The 26,612-nt window shown below is 37.7% G+C and overlaps 1 protein-coding gene across 3 annotated transcripts in view; it reads left to right on the top strand.

Annotated features, from left to right (window-relative positions):
- The window catches only part of LOC103062694 (serine/threonine-protein kinase TNNI3K), a 234,248-nt gene that overhangs the window by 48,367 nt on the left and 159,269 nt on the right, over window positions 1–26,612 (top strand). For all 3 annotated transcript variants that reach the window (XM_088154191.1, XM_088154189.1, XM_088154188.1), the window contains 3 exons: window positions 1,852–1,937; window positions 2,766–2,863; window positions 3,309–3,419. In XM_088154191.1, coding sequence (XP_088010317.1) covers window positions 1,852–1,937; window positions 2,766–2,863; window positions 3,309–3,419 — 295 coding nt within the window. The remainder of the gene's footprint in view (window positions 1–1,851; window positions 1,938–2,765; window positions 2,864–3,308; window positions 3,420–26,612) is intronic.

Below are 26,612 nucleotides of genomic sequence, written 5' to 3'. Positions count from 1 at the left end.
GAGAAAGGCATTGGTTGTGCTCTGATTATGATATTATCAAGCCAGTGGAAATCTATGGCTGGATTCCGTTCTCCAGTCCTGAACCAGCTTGGTAAAAGTGCTTATGAAAAAGGTCTTGGAAGGAATAGCAGCAGGATATGCCTGCCAAAAAACAAACAACAACAACAAAAGAATGGAATTTTAAGATGAAGAAGCATATTTTCCAAATCACTGGATGAAACCATTCCATTTATTCTGTTTTGGGCTGGCCCCATCTCAAGTACTATGTTCTGTTCTGGGCACTACGTTTTAAGAAGGATTCACAGCAACTGGACCTGGTTCAGAGAAGGGCAATTAGAATAATCAGGGGACTAGAAACTAAGTCCTATGAAGAGAGACTGAAGCAGGTGAATATGTTTAGCCTTTTAAAAAAGCTGAGGAGACACCAGGATATGATAGCAGTCTTCAAATACCTGAAAGGATGTTAGTCAAGACCTGTTCCTTCTATTTCTAGAACCCAGGACAAAGAATAATGGATTTAAGTTATAAGAAGGCAGAGTCCTACTGAATGTTAGAAAAAAGCCTTCCTAACAGTAACAGCCATTGACAGTGAAACCAATTAACAAGAATGGTGCTGGGTTCCCCTTCATTCAGTGTGTTCAGGTAAAGGCTAGGTCTACTTTAAATTGGATTCCTGTGCTGAGCAAGGGGTAGGACCTGGTGGCCCATAGAATCATTCTTTGCTTCTATGATCTTAAACAATAGTTAGCAAAAAGAAGATCACCATGAATAAGCCTTGGGTCACATCCTCCCTTCTGTCCTCTAGCCTTCCCTAAGAGGCATTTGGAAACTCTTACTATCATTTTTCTTGATAAGCTGTATCCGGTTAAAGATCATGCTACATTTGTGTGGTCCTCTCCTTCTGCCTTTCTTTGTTATACCTCTTTAGACATACTGTCTGCCAAGCGAACAGATCAGCAAAGGTAGTCAGTACTAACTATGGGTAGTTCTAGGAAGCCAGCTTCAGAAAGCACACTCAGAAACTGCTTATAAGGAAACCTAACCAGGTTGTTGACTGAAATGGCACGGCACACAGTTATGTGAAAGTGAAAGGGAATGCTTGGTAATTTCTCCTCCCAAATTGCAGAAGGAAGACTGGTTAGGAAAAGTGTTTTGAGCTCACTTTAAACTAGAATCTGTGCCTCTTCAAATGCTGTTGATTTTTCAACCAGTATCCCATTTCTGTTCACCCTCTGGCTGGACTTGTATGGAGCTCTACCTTTACAACATGTGTAAACACAGCCATGGTCTTTCCCCAGATTCAGGAGGGTTAGTATTAGGCTGACTTTCCTCCTGACTATACCAATGAAGAATAACACATAACAAATGACTATACAATGACAAATAACAAATGACTATACAAATGAAGAATAAATAATAAATACTAGATCAAAAAATATCAAAACTGAAAATAAACTACAACACAATAAAGCAGGGGGTGGGAGGGAGGGACAAGATAGATCCCCACAATCAGTCAGCTGGGATCAAAGGCACATTGAAATAAAATATATTTAATTTGTTTATGGAACTGCAGTAAAGTGAGGGCTGCATATAATTTCTGCAATAATTGTGAAACAATATTTCACAAATAGGGGTACTACAAAGAAGGCCTGCAATCTCACCCTTGTCCCATGTACTTTCTGAAATGAAAGTAGTGAATAGCAGTTAAAAGACCTTTGGTTTTTGAAAATGTTGTCTCCCATATCTTTCTGAAAGCATGACATATTTTCTCCTTTTTTAGAATTTTCCCAATAAATGAAAACACACCAAAAGATGACAGTTAGAGTTATCTATGAAACCTTTTTCTTTCAGCTCTGATGAAGCCTTCAGCAAAGTGAATTTAAATTACCGTACAGAAAACGGGCTGTCTCTTTTGCATCTGTGTTGTATTTGCAATGGTAAGTATTTCAGCCAGTATAATCCTTGCTGCCATGCTTAATTATTTTACCTGTTTTTAATAAATCTCAGAAAAGCTATTATTATTTTTTAATTTTCAGCACTAATCCAGTTGAATCATACATAGTGATCAGGTAACAATAGCAAGATTGCTTCAAAAAAATGGAAAGAATTACAGATGATGATGATGGTGATGATGATGATGATGATGATGATGATGATGATGATATTTAGAAAAGTCGTCTTTTGGGCCATATGCCTTAAACTAAACAGTTATAAATTAGAACAGGAACAAAATTAAAAAAGAGCCATGGGGAAGAAGCAACCATAGTTTTCTGCTAATGTAAAAATGGGCCATTACTGTATTAATTTTAATAAAGAAATAATAAGTTACAGGTTTTATAGTATCAGTATTGAAGAACTCATCCAATGATGTATGACAGAATGTCCTCTAAATGTTATGGGCATTTTCATCTTCTTCTGTCTTCCGTACAAGATGTATATGTATATGCACATTCAGAATCTATTCTGAGTCACTTAATCCTCCATAGCAAATCAGGACGGATGGTTTATAAGAGCTGCAGGGGGATATGGACAATCTCTTGTATTGGAATATACCATTTTATTAGTCAAAAGGCACAATGGAGTTCAATCCAAGTATTATTTAATTTATATAGTTTATTTTCCAACACAGTATAATAAGGGAAATGTCCAAGTGATTTCATCGGACTTCTAAATTCAAGTATATTACTAATCTGAAGGATACAGATTTTCATTTGCTTGTATCTGATATCTTTAAGTTACTTCTGTGGCCAATATTTATTTCACAGGACATAAAACACATATTCGAACCCTTATGTTGAAAGGACTGCGTCCCTCTAGACTGACAAGAAATGGATTTACAGCTCTGCATTTAGCAGCTTACAAGGTAAACAGTATTACATTAATTATATCTGATTTCAAAAGAGCTTGATTCTCGTGTTTCCTGGAGGATATTTTTTTCAGTAGATCATTCCATGACAAACTTTAATCAAGGGGAATATCCATTAGTGCAATAACAGAAATATGGGACCTTAGACAATGTCACATTATTGATCCATCTAGCTCAGCATAATCTTTACCAGCCTTTGCCAATCTGGATGTTTGTGACTACAACTCTCATAATCTTCAGCCAGTGTAGAAAATTGTAGTGCCAACACACTTGTTTGGATAACACTAATCTATATTCAGTAGCTGTAGTTCAAGTTTTCTTAGAAGTCCGTTTTTCAGACCTACTTGAGATGCTGGGAAATTTCTGCACACAAAACATGTGCTCTACCACCAAACTTCCCATGATATTTTTCTAAATAGTGATGTGCTTTTCCACATTTCAGGACAATGCAGAACTTTTAACAGCTTTACTGCACAGTGGAGCTGATATCCAACAAGTTGGTTATGGAGCACTTACAGCTCTTCATATTGCTACAATAGCTGGTCACCATGAGGTATGCTCTCTTACATGTATGTATTGTAACAATAGTCAGAATCAAAAACAAGATAGATGTAAAATGGGTTGTTCACAGTGGTGGTCAACCACATCAAAAGGGCAGGTGTGACTGGGTGCTGGAAGCCCTGCTCCTTTTTAACATGCATTGTGTGTATCACATGTAAAAAGGGATGTGGTTTCAATTACCCAATAGCATCTGCCATTTTGATGTTGATCTATTCCTTTGATTTGGAGCACTCTTCCTAATGATTAAGTAGATTTATCTTTCATTTAGAGATGATTTGTGGTGCTAAATGTTACTGAGAGTTTGTTTCAAGAAAAGGATTTAGAAATGTTTTTAAATTTCTAAAACATAAATTTAGAAACATAAATTTCTAAAACACCTTAAAAATAATTGCTCTTTTCTAAACTGAAATGCTATCTATAAATGTCTAATGTATACATGTTTTTGTATACTTTTCTGCTGTAAAATTAAGACGAATATTATGTAAATACACTGCCTGGAAGCTGTATGGGTTTGGAAGGGGAAGAGCTGTCTCTGATTCAATCTTACCATGACCAAGTGGCTGTGGGTGTTTGGACCAGCCAGATCTGGGGATGTTCCATCTGTGACTTTGGATGGAGTAGCACTTCCCCATTCAAATGTGGTACACAATCTGGGGGTCTTCCAGTAATCACAGCTCCTGCTTGATAAGCAGATAGCAGCTGTGGCTAGAAAGGCTTTTGCACAGCTTCATCTGGTGCACCAGGTGTGCCTTTTCCTAGATCAGGAGGCCCTTCAGCCAGCCACTCACATTCTGGTCACTTCACAGCTTGACTACTGCAATGTGCTCTACACTGGACTGCCCTAGAAGACCATCTAGAAGCTTCAACTGGTCTAGAATGTAGTAGCATGAGCAGTGATGAGCATGCCTCGGCATGCCCATGTAACATCTTTGCTTCGCAAGCTGCATTGGTTGCTATTTTGTTCCCAGGTGCAATTCAAGGCCCTACATGGCATCAGACCTGGTTACTTGAGGGACCGCCTATGTCCCATAGAATCTGCCCAGACAATTTGTTCTGTCAGGATTGGTACACACAGGATTCCTTCCATTAAAAATTGCCATCCAGCGCACTTTCTCTGTAACAGTGCCTGTCCTGTGGAATGAAGTTCCCCCCAGTGGCCAACACCCTGCTGTTCTTTCAAAGCCTTGAAGACCCACTCGTCACCCAGGCCTTTGGTGAAGATGATTGAAGCCTATAGGCCAATTGAAAGCGATGTGTTTACATAGCCTTTTTAAAGGCCATCGTGGATTGTATTGGAAAGTGAATACTATAGACCAGTGTTTCTCAACCTTGGCAACTTTAAGACCTGTGGACCAATATTTAAACAAATATTAATTCTTTGGGAAAACGATAATTTAATTCTATCTTATCATGAGATTGTTACAATTGTTACGTGATTTATATGTTTTAAATTGTTATTGTAGATTACCCAGGGACTACAGTGATGGGTGGTCTAAAAATTATATAATCAAATAATAAAAAATAATAATACATTTTACAAGGCTAAAACGTAATGAGAGGATAATGTCCTGAGGGCTTCAAAAACCCCACCTCTTGCATTTCCGCTGCTGTGATTTTTTGAAAACAGATACATGCACATAACACAAAACAAAAAAACATGAATGGAGTGTGAAGCACTGACTGAATGTCCCTTTTTGGCACACTCTTGGTCTGTTGGAGAAACACTCTGTTATGTTCTCACAGTGCCAAGCTACAGGTCAGCTTCAAACTGTTTTTGAAGAACTGGAGAGTGGAAGCAGCAGTGTGGATGGGCCATTAATTACACATTGGACAGATTCAGATGATACACTAACTATGGTTTATGGGTATATCATGAATGCAGTTGATTGCACATGTAGCTCCTTTCTCTGGCTCTGGGCAGGACTGCACAGCTTGCCAACTGCCATCTTTGGCTTTGCAAACATTTTAGGATTCTTGTCTCATCTGCCAGCATCTCTGCTCCAACTAAGTAGAAGGCCTATTCCTCTGATTAGCAGAGCATAGAAGTTACGAGCAGATGACATGGCAACCATAAAACAAATCCAAAACTAGCCAGCAATGGCCATTGGGAAGCTCTGTCTGGCTGCAGGAAGGTGCCAGCTCATACATCCATTTGTGTTCACAACAAACGATATGAGCATATATTCCAAACACAGTTCTCTTATTACTCTGTTTCGTTTATCAGTGAAACTTCAGTTTTCAGTCAGAGACTATACCAGCCTTTCTCAACCTTTTGACCCTGGAGGAACCCTTGAAATATTTTTCAGGCCTCAGGCAACGCTTGCACATTCAGGCTCAAATATAGGCCAGAAGTTACAAAATTGTTACATTTATTTCATGTGCAGGCCTACATATAGGCATTAACAGTGTTTTTAAATTAAAAATAAAGAATGAAACTTACCTTTTTAATGTGAAACCTGCGCTTGTTTTTTGCTGCACAAATACTCAATTCTGGGCCGAACTTGGGTTTTGGAGATCAGCTGTGTGAAATTTTTGGCGTTTGTGGGTTGTGGTTTTTTTGGGCTATTTTGGGCTACTTTTAAGGATGTGTACAGTTTTTGAGTGATATATCAAACTGTCATGAATGTTAACTGCAAAATGCATTGCAGGGATGCAGATGACACCAGCACACTGAGTTCAGTCAGCTCGCCTCCTCCCCTCTCCCTGCACCACAAGCACCTTGTTCCCTATATCCAGCTTCCCCTTTCTCACCCTTCCTTTCCACTAGGACCCCTAAAGGGGGGGCTGATGCCTTGCAACCTCCAACACCCCTCCCCTTAATATTTGGACTTCTCAACCTCTCCTGAACCTCTCCAAACCTTCCCCACTTGCACACGCAGGCACAATCCCTGTCCCCGCCTGAGGTTTGCGCATGGTCCGGCAGGCCAACCCAGTGTTGGAGGTTGGAGGGTTTTTGTTTGGTCTCTGCTTATCACTGTGATCTCCCAGGGAACCCCTAGTGACCTCTTGAGGAATCCTAGGATTCTATGGAACCCCAGTTGAGAAACCCTGGGCTATACTGTAGAAATTGTTAATGTATAGATTCTTGGAGACTTCTGGGGAAGAAATGGCAAACTGAAGACAGCTCTGCTGAGACTGCAGCAGAATGAAGAGCCAGTGAATGGACCAACTCTTCACAATTCCTCTCCAGACAAGGAGATGACTGGGAATGCCCACAAGTGCTCCAGACAGCTGCTGCTTGCTAGAAGACTGCAAAAGAGCAGTCTCCAGCAGGTTTAGAGTTCTGGGAGATGAGGGAATGTCACTGTAGCCCACACTGCAGTTCGGCGCTCTCAAAAAGGACAATGGCTTCTCCTACTTTCTTTCTTAATCACTTAGGAAATAGCTTGTTAACTACACAGGAAGTCAAAAAAGTCAAGATGATGGGTGCAGCAGTGTGACTGAAGCCCCACCCTTTTGTATGTAACATTGTCACACCCACAAAAGGATCAAGGCTTTGATTGTGGGGTCATCATTTCCATCTTGATTTTTTTTACACACACATCCCTACCTCAACACTGCTGGGTAAAAATAAGGAGAGCAACCCTTCTGAAATCTGTTGAATGAGAATAATGTATCACTAAGATGGCATACATAATAATAAAAGTCCAAAAGCTCAAAAGCAATACCTTTATTATGCCAGCTGGGTTTGTATGATAGTTGAAAGTATTTAACTTTCCTAAAACTCTTCAGCAGATAGGATGGTTCAAAGTCAAAAGATACAATTGTTTATCATCAGTGTACTGATGATATCAAGCCCCAGACTGGTCGTTGACCTCAGCCAGTGGTTTCATGTAGATGTTGAAAAGGAGGGGAGAGAGAATAGAACTCTGTGGGACCCCACAAAGGAGGGTCCTGGGGCTGATCTCTCCCCACTAACCAACACCAACTGAAACCGGCCATGGAGAAAGGAGGAGAACCACCATAAGACAGTGCCCCCCCAACCCATGAAGCCAATTCAGAAGGATACCAATAGCTGAATTTACTCCATCCAACTCCCTGTGATAATCTCTACTGTATATCATAGTAGAGTGTTGCAGCATCACTTGTAATAATGAGAAATGCTGAGTTTAGACAGTCTTGGGCTTATTTTATACAACACATTAAGGTTCATAGAAGACATACAGAGCTCTTCACCAGATGAGCTGTTGCAGAAAGTGATTCCTGATGTAGAAAGATTAAAAACCACTACATGAGGCAAGTGTTTATAAATATACCTGTCACGATTCACTGGTCCAAGTCTTCCCAAAACAGAGATCACAGAAAATAATCTCTGTTATAAAATGCTTGGGTGAGATATTTATAACAGCAAATCATCCACAAGATCTAGTAATATTATTTGCAAAGTTACATTAGTCAATAATCTCTCCAATTATACATTCTAGTGTTGCTTTGAAATGTGTGAAAATGCTTTGCTGTGCCCATAAGAAATACCAATTAACTCCCTATGTTTCTAGGCAATGAGAAGGCTGTGTTTTAAACACAGCCCTATAGTCAGTTGCTGTCATTCCCTTTAAAAAGGGAAAGAGAAAAAAAGTGTATATCTAATGCAGTATTTCTCAACCTTGACAAATTTAAGATGTGTGGACTTCAACTGGGGAATTCTGGGAGTTGAAGTCCACACATCTTAAAGTTGCCAAGGCTGAGAAACACTGATCTAAATACCTATCCTTGTCACTCTCACAAAAGCAAGCACCTTGTCTCTGCCTTTTAAGCTTATCTGTATGTGTATGTACAGGTATACGTATACGTATAGGTATACATGTGTCTGTATGTATCCATGCTGTTTTCTAATCTGCAGTAAAGTGACTTCCAGGAATTGAGGAAATGGATAACTTTATAGCCTGCTGTAAATCACTGTTATTGATGTGCACGTGCAGTACGTTACCGATTTCATATCTTGCTGGAACTGAACTGAGTAAATGTCAGGATCAGGATCTAAAATGATGTGCAGTGTTATAAATCGATCTACTGTTTGATGATGATTAGAAATACATCTAAGAACTGGAAAAAATGTTATTTCATTTTCTTCTCCAGCTTTATGTTGTTATATCTGCAGATTAACTAGTCAAATACCTCAAATTTAAGATTAGTTTGAATCATTTATATTAAAGGCATCAAGTCCAAAAAGTCTTGGAGTTTTAAGATGTCCGCATATCATAATATTGGATATGTCCATAGATTATAACATATATTGCATATTATTTCTTACTCTTGATATTCAATTATATAGTAAGGAGAAACAAATTCGTGTCAACACTGCAAACATACAGTATGAGGTCACTCTGTATGTGCCTTATTCCAAGTATCAGAAATAATCTTTCCCTGCCTGAGAAATATATCCTTTCTTCATTTGAATGTCAGTCTGACATTCAGAGGACAATCCTGTGCATATTTACTCAGAACTAAGCTTCACTGAGTTTAAGGGAACTTAGATCCAGATAAATGAGTTTAGAACTACAGACTTACTATTGTTTCTTGGTAAAAAATGGTTCTCTTTCTATCTTTATATATACAGAAATACCCAGACAGAAGGCACATACAATATCTAAGCATAATATATTCAGGTACTGTATGTTATATCAAGTATGAAGGATGCACACATATAAAATTTGGCATGTGTTCTTTCTGAATTAAGAAATGCAAGAGGCAATTTATTCAGCTGCTAGCTAAAGCCAAGGTTGACTAGGAGAATATCATTCATATTTAGTATTCATATATCAACAAAGATGTAATGTCATGGCATAACTTACATTTCTGTTTATATACAAAATGATTACAGTTAAGATAAAGTGCTTTCTAAACCACAGTGGCACTTTTATTTCTAACAGCAAAGTTTTACTGAAACATTCCATTAATTTAAAATACTTTTATTTCATTGGGACCATCTCATAATCTTAAATCCTGGCCTACTGCATGTTCATTAAACTCTAGTTAATTTCTTGGGATTATTTCGTTCTTCTCATCTAGTGTATTCAGTGGTGTGCTACCTGGGGATAAAATCATTCACTGTGTAAGAACCTTATGCTATCATAAATTTAGTAACAGCTGCAGCTCTGGCATGTTGGCAGGTTTGGATGAAATAATGAGATGAAATCCATCCAGTGCATAATTAATATGCTTAGTATTTCTGCTTGTATTTTATACTAAAACCAAGCCCAACCAAATGGAACTACAGTAACCCAGAATTAATTATTCTTTCCACATTCACATCTTATTACAAAGAGAAATCAGATTTGCATGCTGATAAATATGTTGATATGTGTTCATGAAAATACTGGGATGTTGCATATTGGTGTTTCCCACAATTTGTACACATATTAAATGAATGGGAAGATTCAGGCTGAAAGGAGGGATACAACATTTTAGTGTGGCAGAATATATGTATAGATATGGGTGTCCCAGAAGGTTTGCAAGGAAGCAAATAATGACTTAAGTCTGATGACTTCATCACACAAATGCTACAACTTATGTAACCACATCAGACATCATAATATATATACACAATTGCAGCATTTGTGTGATTGCATCATCATTTCTATGTCATCATTTTGATATCATCATGGTTCATTACAGATGCTGCTGTGAGCAAATAGTTCTCAGCCATGTGATGACCTAGAAGTAGGGTCTGACCATCCTCTAGTTTGATGCAAGATCAAACTGAAATTGAAACTTGTATCATACTGCCACCCACCACCTTCATTCCAGCTGAACTTGCCGTAATCTCAACAATACCAAGAAGCATTTTGTATAGAACTACACAATAGATTTGATACCTGTGACCAAATGAAGGTAATGACGTGGAGAAGCACTTGCTAGAAGTCAGAGACATCATCAACATCTTGACAGAAACTATCTGCCCTCAGATGAAGAAAAAAAGTCACCAAAAATGAATAATGGATAACAACATTGACTTGATATAAGAAAGAAATAACATCTAAGTTTGCAAATCTAACAAGACAATACAAGCAAATAGCCAGAAAGATGCATTGAGCCTTCCAGGGAATATTACTGATTCAGAACATCACTTACACCAGTCCATTTTGCAAAGTGCCCTCTTGAATTGCTGTCAACCATCCTTGTCTATATCCCTGTTGGATAAATATGCTATATTACCACCACTTGGTCTAGTGGTTAAGGCACCAGGCTAGAAACCAGGAGACTGTGAGTTCTAGTTCTGCCTTAGGCATGAAAGCTGGCTGGGTGACTTTGGGCCAGTCACTCTCTCTCAGCCCAACTCACCTCACAGGGCTGTTGTTGTGGAGAAAATAGGACAAGGAAGGAGTATTAGCTATGTTCGCCGCCTTGAGGTATTTATAAAAATAATAAAAACGGGATAAAAAAATCTAAAAATAAATCCTAGTTAAGTAATGAAGATTCAGCACACAATGTAGATTGTTCATATTCAGCTATAGAATGTGCAGAACTTTAGATTATGAGCAAAAAGAAAGAGTGCTCCAAAAGCCGAAGTAGGAACTATAGAGTTAACAATTCCAGGTTTTAAGTGCAGCTGAAAGAATGTGCAAACCCAATGTGGAAATGTTCAACATTTTAGGAACCTTTGGGTTAAAACTGTTGGCTGTACCAACTGGAAACACGCTTTTCAATTGATCCACAGTTTTAACTGTTACATTGTTCTCTAAACACCATCATACAATAATGTAGTTCTTTTCACAGCATTGAAATTATTACTGCTGGAAAGGCATTTAGAGAATTTAGCAGTGAATATCACAAAATGTATACAAACGCATGAACAATGCAGTGTATAAACATTATTGTGGCCTCCCTGGAATAATGTCTGGTTTTAGTGGTTTATTCAATCACTATCATGGTGGTATAACCTCCACCTGACAGGCAACCATCAAGGTCATCCAAAGTCTGTTCAACTGAATATTGGCTGTTACACAAAAACGTTGTTGTTATTTTTATTATTCACTGGATAAATTATAAAAATTCAGGAAAAAAGTATAAATAAAGTAAAATAAAAGCATATACTTTAAAAAGGTAAAAATTATATTAAAAAATCAGAAGGCATCATTAAACATAATTAAAATATCAGTAGAACAATATAAACGTCGTTGCCTTTCTAAACCATAATAGAGATACCATAGTTTGACCCTATAATTCCTTAATATGAGTGATAGTAAAAAAGCCCTGGATTATCTAGATTCTTTTAATTATTAAATATATGGATTATCTAGATTCAGATAACCTCAATTGTCTTTAATTTCTCAAGTAACCCTGAAGTAGCACAGTTTCCAATGGCATGTTTCAGCTCCAAGTTCATCCAACCACCCATATGTGGAAGAACTGACCACCAAAGATCCCACTCCTTTAAGCATAAAACTAGGTTTGGAGATACATTATCTGGATTAAGAATTTCTTCCTCAGTCCCAAACAAGGAAGAACTAGAACTTTAATTTAAAAAAAATAGTTTAGCTTTGTAAAACTTTCTTCCAAGGATGTACTGCAATTTTAAATGAGATTAGTATGACCTGTGCTTTAATTGACATGTGGGTATGAGGATGAATATCTTGCCACTCGAGAAATCTCATATTCATTCTACATAAAGCAAGAACAGTAATTGTTTTCCAATTTACCTCCAAGCATTTAGCTATACTTCAGGATATTCCAGCATAGCAATTACCACTTAATGTAGACTGGATTTTGTCTAACAATATGGAAATGCCTACCCAACTATATCTAATTCTGAAAACAGAGTGAACTGCATTCTTTCAGCAGCAACATCATGGGGTAAATAATGAGCTGCCAACTGGAATTACAAGAAGAACAATAAGCATTATGAACCTTATGTAAAGAATCTACATCTGTCAGACAGTTGTAAGAATTAACTTGAGCCAAGTGATTTTTTCCCCATTTCTAATTTGAGCTTTGGTTGCGTACAGAACAATTGAAAAGATGTAAAAAAGGAACTACAGTAAAACAGGGCTATAGAAAGAAAAAAAAATGAAAAATCAGGAAATGTTGGTATAGCCAACAGGTAAGTATTTAATTTTTTAAATATGTACATGCTTATTTTTATATGTATCTTTTAGGTTTATTGCATTCTGGAAAATTTTGCTGACCGAATAAGGCTGGGGAAAGGAGAAAGAACTGATGGATGAAGTTTCTGTGGTTCTAGAAGTGAGGAGGAAACAGGGCACTGAAATTATAGGACACTGTTAAAAAGCATGTAAGGCTCAAGTAGTAGAATGTGAGGGGTGGAAAGAGATAGTCTATAGCCAGGTCTCCCATCTATGCAGAATCATATAACTATGACCATGGATTGTGTAAATTCACACACATCTTGAATTCAAGTTGAATATTGTGGCTCTTTAAAATCATGTGTTAAAAATTAGTGCGATGCAAACTGAAGTCCAGCCTGTTTTCTTTGGGTGTGCTTGACCAAAATAGTTAATTTGAATTGTGGAAAGTCCTAACTTATTCATAGACAACAAGGATGTTTGGGATACTGCCTAATCACATCAGCCTGGTTTCACTAGCAGAAGTAACTAGGGTATTAGCAATTCACCAGCATAAAAAAGGCTAGTCTTAGGGGATATTGGCACTGCCAGATTGCCCTTTTATGAGTAAGGGCTGCCAACGGTTTCCTGAGGGCAGGAATGAACGTTGTCATCTTCTATTCTAATTCAGCCCACCATGAATGCAACCTCCACCTGTATTTTCCTCCTCTGGGTTATAAATAGTTTTTTCCAGCTTGTGCTAGCTCAAGCATCACTGCTCGGTTTGCCTGCTGTACTTTTTATGTTTTAAGCAAACTCCTGCAGTCTATTGCCTACTACCCCGAAGCAAGAAAAACCCTGCTTCAGGTCTTTCTCAGTAGCTTAGTGCTTGCAACGCTTTATCTTTGTTTGTTTGTTTGTTTGTTTGCTTGTTCAATTTATACAGCCACCCATCTCCTTTTGTGACTCTGTGCAGCTTACAATTAAAAAAGAAACAACACCTAAACAAAAGCAAAGAAATAAAGCAACTGTACAAACAATACAAATGTTAAAATAATTAAAACAATTTAAAATATATAGTGCTTGACATGCAACATTTCTCCAATTCAGACTCAGCAGAATCTTTCTTGCTTGGTCCCTTGCTTTTTTGCTTTGCCTGAACTCCCTACTCTTCTTCTGGACTTTTTCTTTCTTTAGTAAGTTCACTGGTACCCCAGTTCATCATTTTTCTAGTGACATGTGATCTGGGACTGTATCACAAGTGACTGGAAAAACAATCCAATAGTGCACTGGTAGAGTTATTAAAAAAAAAAAAAGCTGAATGAAAAATGGGGAACCTTAGGGAAGGAAAAATAACTTTAAACTTAAACCATTATGTAGCCCCATGCTTGCAGCCTCAGATCATTCTTTCGTATCCGGTGGCAATGTTGTAAAACTCAACAATTTTGGAAAATGATTCATGTAAAATGAAGCAAATCTTAAAAGTTGAATTCCCACTTCAACCTGCAATATTTTTAAGTGTTTGACCCTTTTTATGGAAAAAAGCTAGCTACCTCGTGGGAGCATGGTTCGATGTCTAGAATATCTCTACTTCATATCTCAGAAGTAAATCTGATACAGAATTTAATTCAAATCAGAAACCATTCCTAGGTTACAATTTAATACATGGATTTATACCATCTCCAAAATTTGGGTTTCTCTCAGCACAAAGTCTATATTTTAATTTTATGGGATTTATAAATTAGAGTAGACTTTTAGTAATATGGACAGAATTTATTGCAGCTCAGATTTTCATTTTATGATTTATATTGTGCTGGCCATGGATTGGGATATTTCTCTTTGCTTAGAGCTTAATAGCAATGTTCAAGCTTTTAGAAACAATAATATATTCAGTTATTCACAATCAATTAATTACATAGTACATAATTATAATTTCTATGACATTTGTGAATTCCTTGTTTAATCATTTGAATTTTATTCTTTTATCCTTTTCTTTTACCCTTTTTCATTCCCTGTTTTCTTCTTTTTTTTCTAAATTGTCTAATAAAAATATATTAAAAAGAAACAAAGAAATTATCAAAATGCCACAATAATGATCTTTGCCAATAGGCCTGAGTTGCAGTACTGGATTTTCAATTATTAAATGTTTTGAATATCTTGGAGCACCACCTTACTTCTCAGGATGCATGAAAGTTCAAACTGATTTTGCAACATTGATAGTCCAGAGATTGTTAGTAGCCCCCTTGAATTTTTTCTGTATTCAAAGGGTTGGGTTGTTACTGGCTGTTATAATTAGCAATTATAATCATAATTACCAATTATTGGCAGAAGGAAAAGCAAAATTTCAGAAGGCTTACTTCCATATATATTTTGTAATAATTTCTAATTCAGGAAAAACAGGCCACGCTATTAAAGTTGCATTTCCTTGGTCTGTCTGTCTCTCTCCCTCTCTCCCTCTCTCCCTCTCCCTCTCCCTCTCCCGCTCCCTCTCTCTCAATACTTACTCTGCATAGGTTATGAGCAAGTTGTAGCAGCTAAGAATTGAGGTTATAGCCCACCAACAAGACACAGGCTCTCAGAGGAAATTTGAGAAAGATTTATCAATCTCAGAGGAAAACTTATTTATTTATTTATTTATTTATTTATTTATTTATTTATTTATCAAATTTATACGCTGCCCACCTCACAAATAAAAACCATAAAAACAGTAAAAAAAAAAAACTTACAAAACAAAATTAGAAGGCAGATAGAGCATCCTCAACTCACCAGCCACCCCCGGTGTTGGGAGCCCCCATTGGATCCCCAAGCTAGTCAGCTGAGCCAGGTCTTAATGCTCTTCCAGAAGGCCAGAAGAGTGAGGGCCAATGTCACCTCAGGGGGCAAGATATTCCACAGGGCAGGGGTGATGGCCGAAAAGGCTCTCCTCCTAGATCCCACTAGTCAAAATTCTTTAGCCTGCTTCCAAAATGCAGGAGAGGAAATGCTCGATTCAATATCTTTCCACGGACAAGTATTATGGGGCATATATAGTAACATTCCATACAAGGAGTATATCTGACCTTGTGAATTAGGACGGATAGAAAATGTTGTGCATGTTTTATTGTCCTGTACCGCTACAGAGAGTGCTACATCAAGTATATCACACCTCTTTTGCTGCAATTTCCACACCATTCAGAGAAATTTTACACTTCTTTACCTCTTTCAAACAAAAATAATTCTGTCACACAAAATGTGGCAAAATTTGGCATGACTGCATGTAGAGTCCAAGGGGAGACAATATCAAGATTAGCTTTTATGTCAGCTGGTGACTGACAGTTGAGCATAATTGAATTCCTACCTTCTTTGTATTGTGTGGCCTGTAATGCTGCTGTATGAAAGAGCACAAGGTGAAGAATACCTGAAGCCATTTTATTTTCTTGGAGTTTTACTCATTTTATGAAACCCCAGTAGTTTTGCCATAAAATTTATTAAGAGATTATCAGTTTATAGTATAGTATTTTAAATAGCACACTAATATTTTAGTGTTTTGGCATTTCAAGTAAGTATATTTTAATAGCAGCTCATTACTGCTATTATTTTTTCCGATATATTTTCTGTACTCATTTTATTTTTAGCCTATTTATTTGCACTTTTATGTACTCATCTACATACTCATATTTCTCTTTTCTTGTCTCAATCTCTGTTTGTATTTTACCATTTTAATGGGGTGGAGAGATGCTCGTCAAGTACTATAATAATGGAATGGAATGGATATTTCTCCATGTCATGGTGATGGTATATTTTACTGAAAATGTTCCCCTATGAAGGTACTCTATACTTGAAGGAGTATCTAGTTTCATTCCTGTCTTTTTTTAAGATACGAAGGAGAAAAGAGTGGGAGGCTTGAAATTATTCATGAAAAGTAAACATCTGGATCCCTAACAGTTACCTCAAGACTTTTTCTAATTTCCTTATTATGATAAGATGTATTCCAGTGTATTTAATTTATAGAAACTACATCCACATTAACTGCTATAGATATATATGGGATATGGGGTCCTTGTTACTTTTGTTAGGGTGATTTGTAAGTACCCATGCTGAAATGAGGGTTACCAGATCTGGATGCAAAAATCTGGACAACACTAAATGGGAGCAAAGGATTGGAATTTCTCTACCTCTTTGCTGCCATCTACTGGTAATCTGGATTTTTTGCAGCCCTGATCTGGTAGTTTAGCAGAAACTATGTATAACATCTACTTTTGAAGTGCTAGAATGTAACAAGCTTCTGGGTTTCTGCACTAGAGGGCAATAAGACAGACCTTGTTATATCATATTAGGAAAAAAGGCACAATTCTCTGAATTCAGAAGAATGTATGGAGAAAAATAGTTTCAGAAGGATGGTTAGGAAGAAGATGGTTTAAAGTCATGTTATCACCTTTTTGATAACAAAAAATTATCAAGATAAAAAAATATAAAGAAACAGTAATGGAACAGGGATAGCTACAGCAGCTACCACTTTATAAGGAGATTAGCAAAGGAAGTGTAAGAAAATATGGATCATTTTGTAGAATTTACAAAATGAACTTCTAATTGTTTCAAATGATTTTATTCTATGTTTATTTAAATGTGAATTGAATTATACTATAGTTATTTATGTTCTTGGTCATTATTATTTTTTATATGCCACACAAAGGATTACATTGCCAATGTAGAACAATTTATTCATATATGAAAATCTCAAGGCCCCATACTTAATTGGAGATACATAAGTACAACTTTTGATAATATTTAAAGCTGTCACAATTGTAGAAATCAATCTGATGCATTCAGCCATGTATATCACATCCATAAGAAGAGTCCTACAGGGTCCACCATCTTCTTACACACAAGGCCCCACTAGTCTCCTCTGGGAAGTGAGACAACTCCTGAGGGAATTTGCAAGATGGGCAACCAGTTGTACTAAATAAGGTGCAAAGGAGTCGCTTTAATTTACTGATTTAAGTTTACTTAGCATTCGGATTGATATTAGCATCTTGCTATCAAATCTACTCCAAAACCTATAGCCCATTTCCATGACCTCACATTTCCTAAATCATAATTAGTGAATAAATGTGAGTTCTGCCAATAATTTTTGATTTGGGATAACTAGGCAAATTCCTTGGTAATTTCCAGATTCTGAAAAGATTTGACAATATACAAGTTTGAGCTTTAATTTTTAATTGCAAAAGGAGGACTTGGAGGGAAAAATGACCCAATTAAACCTCATGTTTCATTAAAAATATAACAAGTTGAAATCTAATATATTTTTTTGCTTCTGGGCCTTTTAATAAAAGCAACTAAATTGCTGTATGTTCTTAACATTGTACAGATAGGGAAAAAAATCATTTTGAAATTTTGCCCCTCTGGCCTTCCCTTCCCTTTTTCTCCCTCCTTTCTCTTGCCTTAAAAAAATCATCTTTCAGTTGTCCACACAAGGAATATAATCTTCAGATATAGACCCTGCACATATTTTTTTTAAAAAGATCACCAACATTTACCTTCTGTTCAACCAATTGTCATGAAAATCCTAACTATGATGATTATGTAGTATTAAGTAGCTATGATGTCCCTGGTTTGAAATTTACTTCTGCTGAGAACTAAGTGGATTGGGGAAATCAGTCTCAACACGGGAGAATAGTCATAATGGCTTACAACTTTGTGATAAAGATTAAAATAAGATAATTGCAAGCACTAAAGAAGATTTGGACTCCAATTCTCAGAATCCCACCCAGAATGGCCAGTTAATGCAGATTCTGCTAGACTTGAGAACCATAAGATAGCTCTTTGTTTTTAACTTGGCCCTGAACAGAAGCATTTATTTGCAACTTGATTATGATGCAATCTAAAAGCCTATGAAGAAATAGAGGGGCCTAGAGAAAGGAAGGGAAATATATCAGTCTCAAACTGGAGCTGAGTCTGGCAGATTACTTCATGCCACATCACCTGTGACTTCTGAAAAAATCAGTGAAGACACTTATTTCCAATAGACAACAGAGGTTAAAAGCTTGCACAAAATTACACAACATAATTCTTACTTGGTATATATAAGTCTTTTTTGTAGTTGCACTAAATATATTCTATTTGCCCAAGCATCATTTTAAATCAAGGAAATAAAATAGGTGCGACTCTTCATTTGCTAATAGGGAACTTATTTAAAGTCCATTACTGATGAAAAAGGGTTAATATTTTTCTTTTGTTTAATCAGTTGATCAGTTTGATCTGGAGTAATTAAGGATTCCAACTTTTCTGTTTATCCCTTTTTATAAATTTTGAAATGACATTCTTTGAAAATTGCGTAACATTTAATATATGTAGAAATGCTAACATTCTTCCTTAAGAAAATATTAAAGAAATACAAATACAAAATCCAAATGGTGTTGCCCTCTCCCTGCACCAGAGCAGCCCATCCTGGTTGATACCATAACATAACTTGTTTGGTGTCTCTGGTATATGAAACTGGTCTGCTTACCACCTGCACCAAAACTGCCAACTTTGGTAATAAAATTCCCTGCAGCCTGTCCTAAAGCTTTGGAGATCCTTCATGCACACTCAGGGGCTTTGGGTTCAACACCTCACTTTGTGTGAGATGGGTGGCTATATAAATACAACAAATAAATAAATACAAATAAATAAATAAATGTGAGCTGTGGGATTCTCCAGAGCCCATATCCAACCTGGGAGACTCCTTGGTTCTTAGACAAATTTACATTAACTGATATATAAGGCAGACCTGTAGAAGGCACCACATATTATAACATGTGAACATAAACAGAACATTTTCTGGTTTTCTATACTGCCTCCCAAAAGAAATCAGTTACTTTTCAAAGGCTTACTTTTTATTGATTTGCATATCCATACAATTACATAACTATAAATTATTCTAATAGCAAGCTGAGGTAGCAAGTGCTATAGCCCTGAGCCTGGCAAAGTAGAGGGAGATATCAATATGATTAAGCAAAAGTACAACTCTCAAAGAGAAAGGAAAACAAACAGCAACAATGACCTAACAAGGACAGAGCAAGTTCAATAGGCACTCAGTATAATATCGTTATGGTAAGAGTAGAAAAGAAAAATGGAAACACTGTTTACTTTCATCCTCATTTGTCAAGGAAAGCTGCAAAACTGATCAGGAGCCATCTTGAGCAGCCTGGGATCCAAATTTCAAACAGAATTCAGGTGACATGAGAAGAGGAAGAGGCTACCTTGAACAATTTTTTATTGTTATGATGTTAACACAGTATAGACAGGCTATATTTACATTATCATAAGAACATTCCCAACAAAGTGGAAAATTGGGAAACTGCTGGATTTGTCAGGAGGTTTTGTTGGTGGGGTTTTTTTTGCTCTTCTTTCACAGAATCTTAGAATGTAAGTGTTGAAAGAGACCTTGGAGATTATCTAGTTCAGGGTTCAAGGATGGCTGGCTAGGGAATTCTGGGAGTTGAAGTCCACTCGTCTTAAAGTTGCCAAGGTTGAGGAACCCCGATCTAGTTCACCCCCACCAAATACATAAATCCATTACTACAATATCCTTGATTGATGGCTACCTGGCTTCTCTTTAAACACCTCCAGTTCACCACTTCCTGAGGCAGTCGGTTCCATCATTCAATACAGCTCTTAGAATTTTTTTCCTGATGTCCAGGCAAACTCTACTTCCTTGTAATGTAAACCCATTCATTCTTGTCCTGTCTTCTGGAACAACTCTGACCAGTTCTGCCCTATATTCTTACATGATAGCTCTTCAAATACTTGGAGACAGCTATCAAGTCTTTCTACAGTGTTTCCTCTCTAGGCTAAGTCTACCAATTCCTCCTCAAATCTTATCATCTTGGTTTCAGTCATCTGGATATACACCAGTTTGTCAAAATCTTCCCTAAAATGTGATACCCAGAAGTTGATGCAATATTTTAGATGCAGTCTGACTAATGCAGAATAGAGACGAAATATAACTACCCTTAATCTTTTCTGTTCTGTTCTGTTGATGCAGCCTAGGATAGCATTTGCTTTTTTTGCAGCTACATCATGCTGTTGATTCATGTTGGCTTATGATCTACCAAGACACCTAGATCATTTTTGCACGTACTGCTGCCCAGACTAGTCCCATTAACTCATGCTTTTTATTTTCCCTATCCAAATGTAGGATTTTACATCTGCCCCTGTTGAAATTCATCTTGCTGGTTTCTACCCATTGCTCCAGCTTATCCAGATCCTCCTGAATCTTGATATAGTCCTCTAAGGTGCTATCCCAATTATCTTTGTATCATACGTGAATTTAATAATCCCATTTTCTAACCCATCTTCCAAGTACTTTGTAATATGTTAAAACAGCAGAAGCTTAGAAAGGAACTTTAGTATGCCCCTTGACACTTTGCTCCAGCTTATTAATGTAACACATATTAAGTATGATTGTACAGCCAGCACTGTACCCTTCTAAAAGTTGTACTTCTAACAAGTGCTATGCTCCAAGTTCTCTTTCTCTAACATTATAGATCCCAAGATGATGTGGTCTGTTCCTTTCAAAAGTTCCCAGTGCTTTACCTATTACCTTTTACCTATTGGTTAGGATCAGATCTAGGTCAGCCAATCCCCTTCTGTCTTCAATTTCCTGGAATATGAAACAGATAGCAAGACCTCTGAGGAATGTTTGGAACCTTGCAGACTTGGTCAAGTTACTTTTCCAATGGATGTCTTGGTAGTTAAAATCTTCCATTATGACTTTGTCTCTTTCCTGAGAATGCTGTAATCTGGTCCAGGATAATCATTATCCAGATTGCCTGCCTGGCTTGGCTGTCTATAAACACACCCCAGCATAATATCATTGTTATCATCCCTTTTTTGTATATTTTCCAAATACTTTCAGCTGGATTCTGGTGCTCTTTTTGGTTTAGAAAATTGGAGAATTTCTAACACCAGGGGCCCAACCCAGCCCAGGTTAAACCAAATGCCCTGGTTGGAAGAAATGGAACACCAGCATGAAAACAAGATACAGAGATAGCATTATACACAAATTACCATTGTGACTGAACCCATAGTTCAGCAATGCATTAACATGCAAAATTAAAAAGACTATTAGATGTGATAAACTGTTGATGTATTATGTGACAGAAATGTTATGGAAATCAAGAGAGCTGAAAGATACATTAAATATATGGTGATATTTTCTCCATTAAGCAAATTGTAATTAGACACTCTAAGGATTAATTATATTAGCAAGCTCATTCAGATGCCAGTATAAATTGGGAAAACATTATATTTTGGAATATTTAAAGTGTTTACATGTTTTAATATTGAATATACCCATTATCTAATTGTATTTATTAACAGCACTTATAACCATATATATTTATAGCACTATGTTTCAGACTTTATATACTTAAGAATATATATATATATATATATATATATATATATATATATATATATATGTACACACACACACACACACACAATTTTATATATTATAAACAGCTGGATAGCGTAGTGGTTAGAACACCGCCTTTGATGCAGGAGACCAGGTTCAAATCCCAGCTGGTACCTATCTTACCAGTAGGGGTCCTTGGGCAAAGACCCCCTAATGCTTCACCTGTCTACCTCAAATATGAGAGTGACACAAACTAAGAGAATCATGCCGGCTCGGACGTCGCCCAGATTAACAAGGTCCACATCAGATGTTGGGGAACCAGGACAATCTGATGTTAAGTGGGCTACTGGAACAAACCATACATGGATGAGATGAGAACTTGGAATTGAAGGAATGCTGCTACAGCAGCAGACCTAATGAGAGAGGATATATGTAACGTATCAGGGAACTATGGATAGACAGAAGGCCTACATCCACACTAACTGAGAAACAACTAGTTACCCAGCGCTTCAACATAGTGAAGAGGAAGTTGCGCTCAAACTTGAAATAAACCAACTCTGCATTACAACCTGGACTCAAGCAGACCTGAAAGAACAACTGGATGTGCAGCCAACACCTGAAGCTTGAATGTCACTGTCACCCCCTCCATTACAGAGCACAGCAGCTGCTAGAAGAAGCCAATAGAGTCCTCCAGGCAATCCCTACTACCACCATAATTCAAACCAATGAACTGGTATATGCTACAGCCACTGTAATCCTGGAAATGCTTGGCTACATGATCAAGAAGAACAGCAGTACATACCCACCCTGGAAAATGAGATTGGAGGCTAAGATCAAGGCAACTTGGAGAGAAGTCAGTCAGCTGGTGGAACTACAGAAGGGTGTGGAGATTAAAGATAAGACTTGGCTACTGAAAAAATGTATGGGCCTGACTCCATTTGAAGCCCTACAGACTACACTAGAGAAGCAGAGGCCAAGAAGATAAATGCCAGCAGCGTAAACTGAACAGTACTGGAAGAACATATGGGAGAAAGAGAAGACACATAACACCAGTGCAAAGTGGCTGCAGGACCTAAAAGCAGACCACAGCAATCTCCCAGAACAGGAACCAGTCACCATCACAGTAGCAGACATCCAACAGCGGGTCAAGAACATGAAAAGCTGGACAGCACCTGGCCCGGACATGATCCACACCTACTGGCTAAAGAAACTAACAGCAGTGCATGAACACCTAGCATGAACACAAGGAAGGACAGTGCTGATCATGAAAGACCCACACAAGGGAACAGCACCATCCAACTACCGGCCAATAACCTGCCTCCCCACAACATGGAAAGTTCTATCAGGCATCCTAGCTGCCAAGCTACAAGACCATATGGGCCAGTACATGAGCACAGCTCAGAAGGGCATTGGGAACAACACCAGAGGCTCAAAACACCAGTTACTCATAGATAGAGCAGTCGCCCGAGACTCAAGGTCTAGGCAGACCAATGTGAGCACAGCCTGGATTGATTACAGGAAAACCTATGACTCAATGGATCGGTGAATGCCTGGCACTATACGAAGTCAACAGAACACTAAGAACCTTCCTCAAGAACTCACTGGGACTGTGGAAGACAACACTGGAAGTCAACTCAAGACAGCTTGCACAAGTGGCCATCAAGTGCAGCATATACCAAGGTGATGCACTGTCCCCACTGCTGTTCTGCATAGGCTTAAACCCCCTCAGCCAGATAATCACAAGGACTGGATATGGGTACAAGTTCAAGAGTGGAATCACCATCAGCCACCTCCTCTACATGGATGACATCAAGCTGTATGCTAAGAGTGAGCGAGACATTGACTCACTGATCCACCTGACACGGATCTACAGCAAGGACATTGGGATGTCATTTGGACTGGAGAAGTGTGGCAGAATGATAGTAAAGAAACGGAAGGTAGTTAAGGGTAGTTTTTTTATTAGAATTCCAAAAGTATGATCCTTTGATATATCTTCTATCTGTTAGGTAGCCTATTCCAAAGTAGCTGACAGTTGAAAGTATTTGCCAGTTCTGGATAAATTGTACCTAGAGGACATGACTGATAATATCAGGGTGTATTAAATTGGGGGGAAAAATGGGCAGTACTCAGAATTCATCATATTTTGGTTTGGATGGCTTAATTAAAAGAAGGTAATGATAACAATATTAAGAAAAAAAATTCCATATTCTTCAACGTTTTAACACAGAGACATATAGAAGCTTTAGGCCCAATGGGCTTTAATTGTTAAGCTATCTTTCTCTTTTTAATTTCACCTCCAAAAAGTCAATAATAATTGATCAGATTGTGTTAGAAGACTATCTTTCACCCTTGCCCAAAAAAGAAAATGTGTAGTTTATCTTCTGTAGCATTTGTGGACAAAACTCTCTAACCCTTAAATAAAACCTTAACTGATGATCTCTTGTGGAATTGGACTTAATTTGATTCAAACACTATTGATATCATTTTCTGTGGAGTGATTTAACAAAGCAGGAATAAAGAAGAGGCAAAGGTTATATTGCTAATAAAATAAATTGGTTAGGAGAAGAGAAACTGAAATGTAGCTAGTTTCAGAGGTCCCAATTAATGTGATAGTCCCATTATGAGTAACCTTTTTGTTTCAGAGCAATTTTAGATATTAAACTGTGCTTAAGGACCAGTCTAAATAAATAAATAGAAATGAGAGAGTGATCTAGCCAAAAGGGAACATTTTAGAGTCCCACTGATTGCAGTGGGACAAATCAAAGTGAAATTTAAATTTCTAATTTTGGCTAGATCAAGCTGTCATTTATTTAGATTTTTTTCCAAATAAATAATAGGCTTCTGAGAGTCAGAAGTGTAGTGGTTAAGACCCCAAGCCAGAAACCAGGAGATTGTGACCTAGTGCTGCCTTAGGCACCAAGCCAGCTGGATGATCTTAGGCCAGTCACTCTCTCTCAGCCTTAGGAAGCAGGCAATGGCAAACCACTTCTGAAATCTTGCCAAGAAAACTGGAAGGACTTGCCAAGGCAGTCACCAGGAGTCAACACTGACTCGAAGGCCCAATAAAAAGCAAAAAAAGAGGCTTTGCCAAGTCACAGTTTTTGGGTTTAAAGACCAGTCTAAATAAATAAATAGAAATGAGAGTGCTAATATGCTAATGTTGGCTAGAGCATGCTGTCATGTATTTAGATTATTTTCCAAATAAATAATAGACTTCAGCCATGTCACAGTCTTTGTTAGACCTTCAGTTTAGGACAAGTCAGGAAAGAGACAGCATAAGGATTACAGGAATACTATTTATTCCTGTTGGATATGTATTTTATTTTTATTTTTTTTATTTATCACATTTGTATAATCACCCATCTGACACAGTGATTTTGGGCAGCATACATAATAAAACAATCCAATATATAAAAACCATTGAAAGCAACCAATTTAAATTAAAAAAATAAAAAAATGAAACACAAAATGACAGAAAAGCATACAAAACAGTATTGAATCAGCTATCATATATCCATCTAGCTGGCTTCACTCTATCAAGGGATCCACAGGCCAGATGACAGAACCATGTTCTGAGGGCCTTCCAGAAGGCCAACAGGGTTGTGGCCAGCTTCACCTTGGGGGGAGTGATGTTCCACAGGGTGGGGCCACAACAGAAAAGTCTCTCCTCCTAGGTCCCACCCAACAAAATTCCCCGGCTGAGCGGACCCATAACATGCATCTCCCACCAGACCTGATGGGACAGGTAGATGTAACTGAGGAGAGGCGGTTCCTCAAATAACCTTGTCCCATGCACCAGCTGAAATTTCCAGATACTCTTCAAAGGCAACCCCATGTAGAGCATGTTACAGTAGTCCATTCAGGAGGAGACTGGGCATGAGTGACTGAGAGTAGAGCCTCCCGATCCAGTAATGGGCTCAACTGGTGCACAATATGAAGCTGTGTAAATGTCCTCCTGGCCACAACTGCCACCTGCTCTTTGAGTAGGAGTCGTTAACCCAGAAGAACCCCCAGATTGCACACAAGGTCTGTTTGGGGCAGTGCAACCCCATTCATCACCAAAGATGACAAATCCCCAGATACAGAAGGCCCCCAAACCCAAAGCCACTCAGTCATATAATAACAGAATCTTGAAAGTCTGACAGTTTCCCTCTATTCCCTCTTATACCAAACAGACTCAGGTGGGGTTATTTTGAGTTTGTTTCTCAGGCCTTCTATTTTCCAAGGACTGAGTAATTTTTTATTTTTCTTTGCTTGTCCCTGTATACCTTCATCAAGGTTATTTCCTCATCCCCAATGCCCTTATGCTGTAATATGTATATATCAGACAGGACCCAGACATAGAAAGGTGGGTATAGCCTATGAGTGAATTGACCTAAGGAGGAGACCAGTTTGCATTCTATGTTCCTTACTACATGGGGAAAAAAATAAAGCAGATCAGTATATTGAGATGTTTATGCAAACAATATGGGATGTACTGACTTTGTAAGATTTTATGCAGGACTTAAAAGGGAATCAGCAATGGTTTCAGTAGCTAGGTGCCTTCTAAGATATTGCTCTAGGATAGTGGTTCCCAACCTTTTCTATGCCCCATACCCCTAGGAAATGTTTGATTAATGTTTGCACCCCCTACAAAAGTAATATCACATCTGAAGATGAAGAAGTCTAATTTCTAATGCAGGTGAACAAATTGAACTTAAAAAAATAACCTTTTAACTCAGTGCATAAAATTGTCGTACCCCCTGAAATTCCATCTCGCACTCCCTAGGGGTGCGGGCACGCTGGTTTGGGAACCCCTGCTCTA

The sequence above is a fragment of the Python bivittatus genome, unplaced genomic scaffold (genome assembly GCF_059951505.1).
Source record: "Python bivittatus isolate LINGU-HERP-01145 unplaced genomic scaffold, Pbiv_v1 ctg000700_np1212, whole genome shotgun sequence".
NCBI lineage: Eukaryota > Metazoa > Chordata > Lepidosauria > Squamata > Pythonidae > Python > Python bivittatus.
The sequence above is the reverse complement of the archived record's forward strand: the minus strand, read 5'-3'. Positions and strand labels throughout refer to the sequence as shown.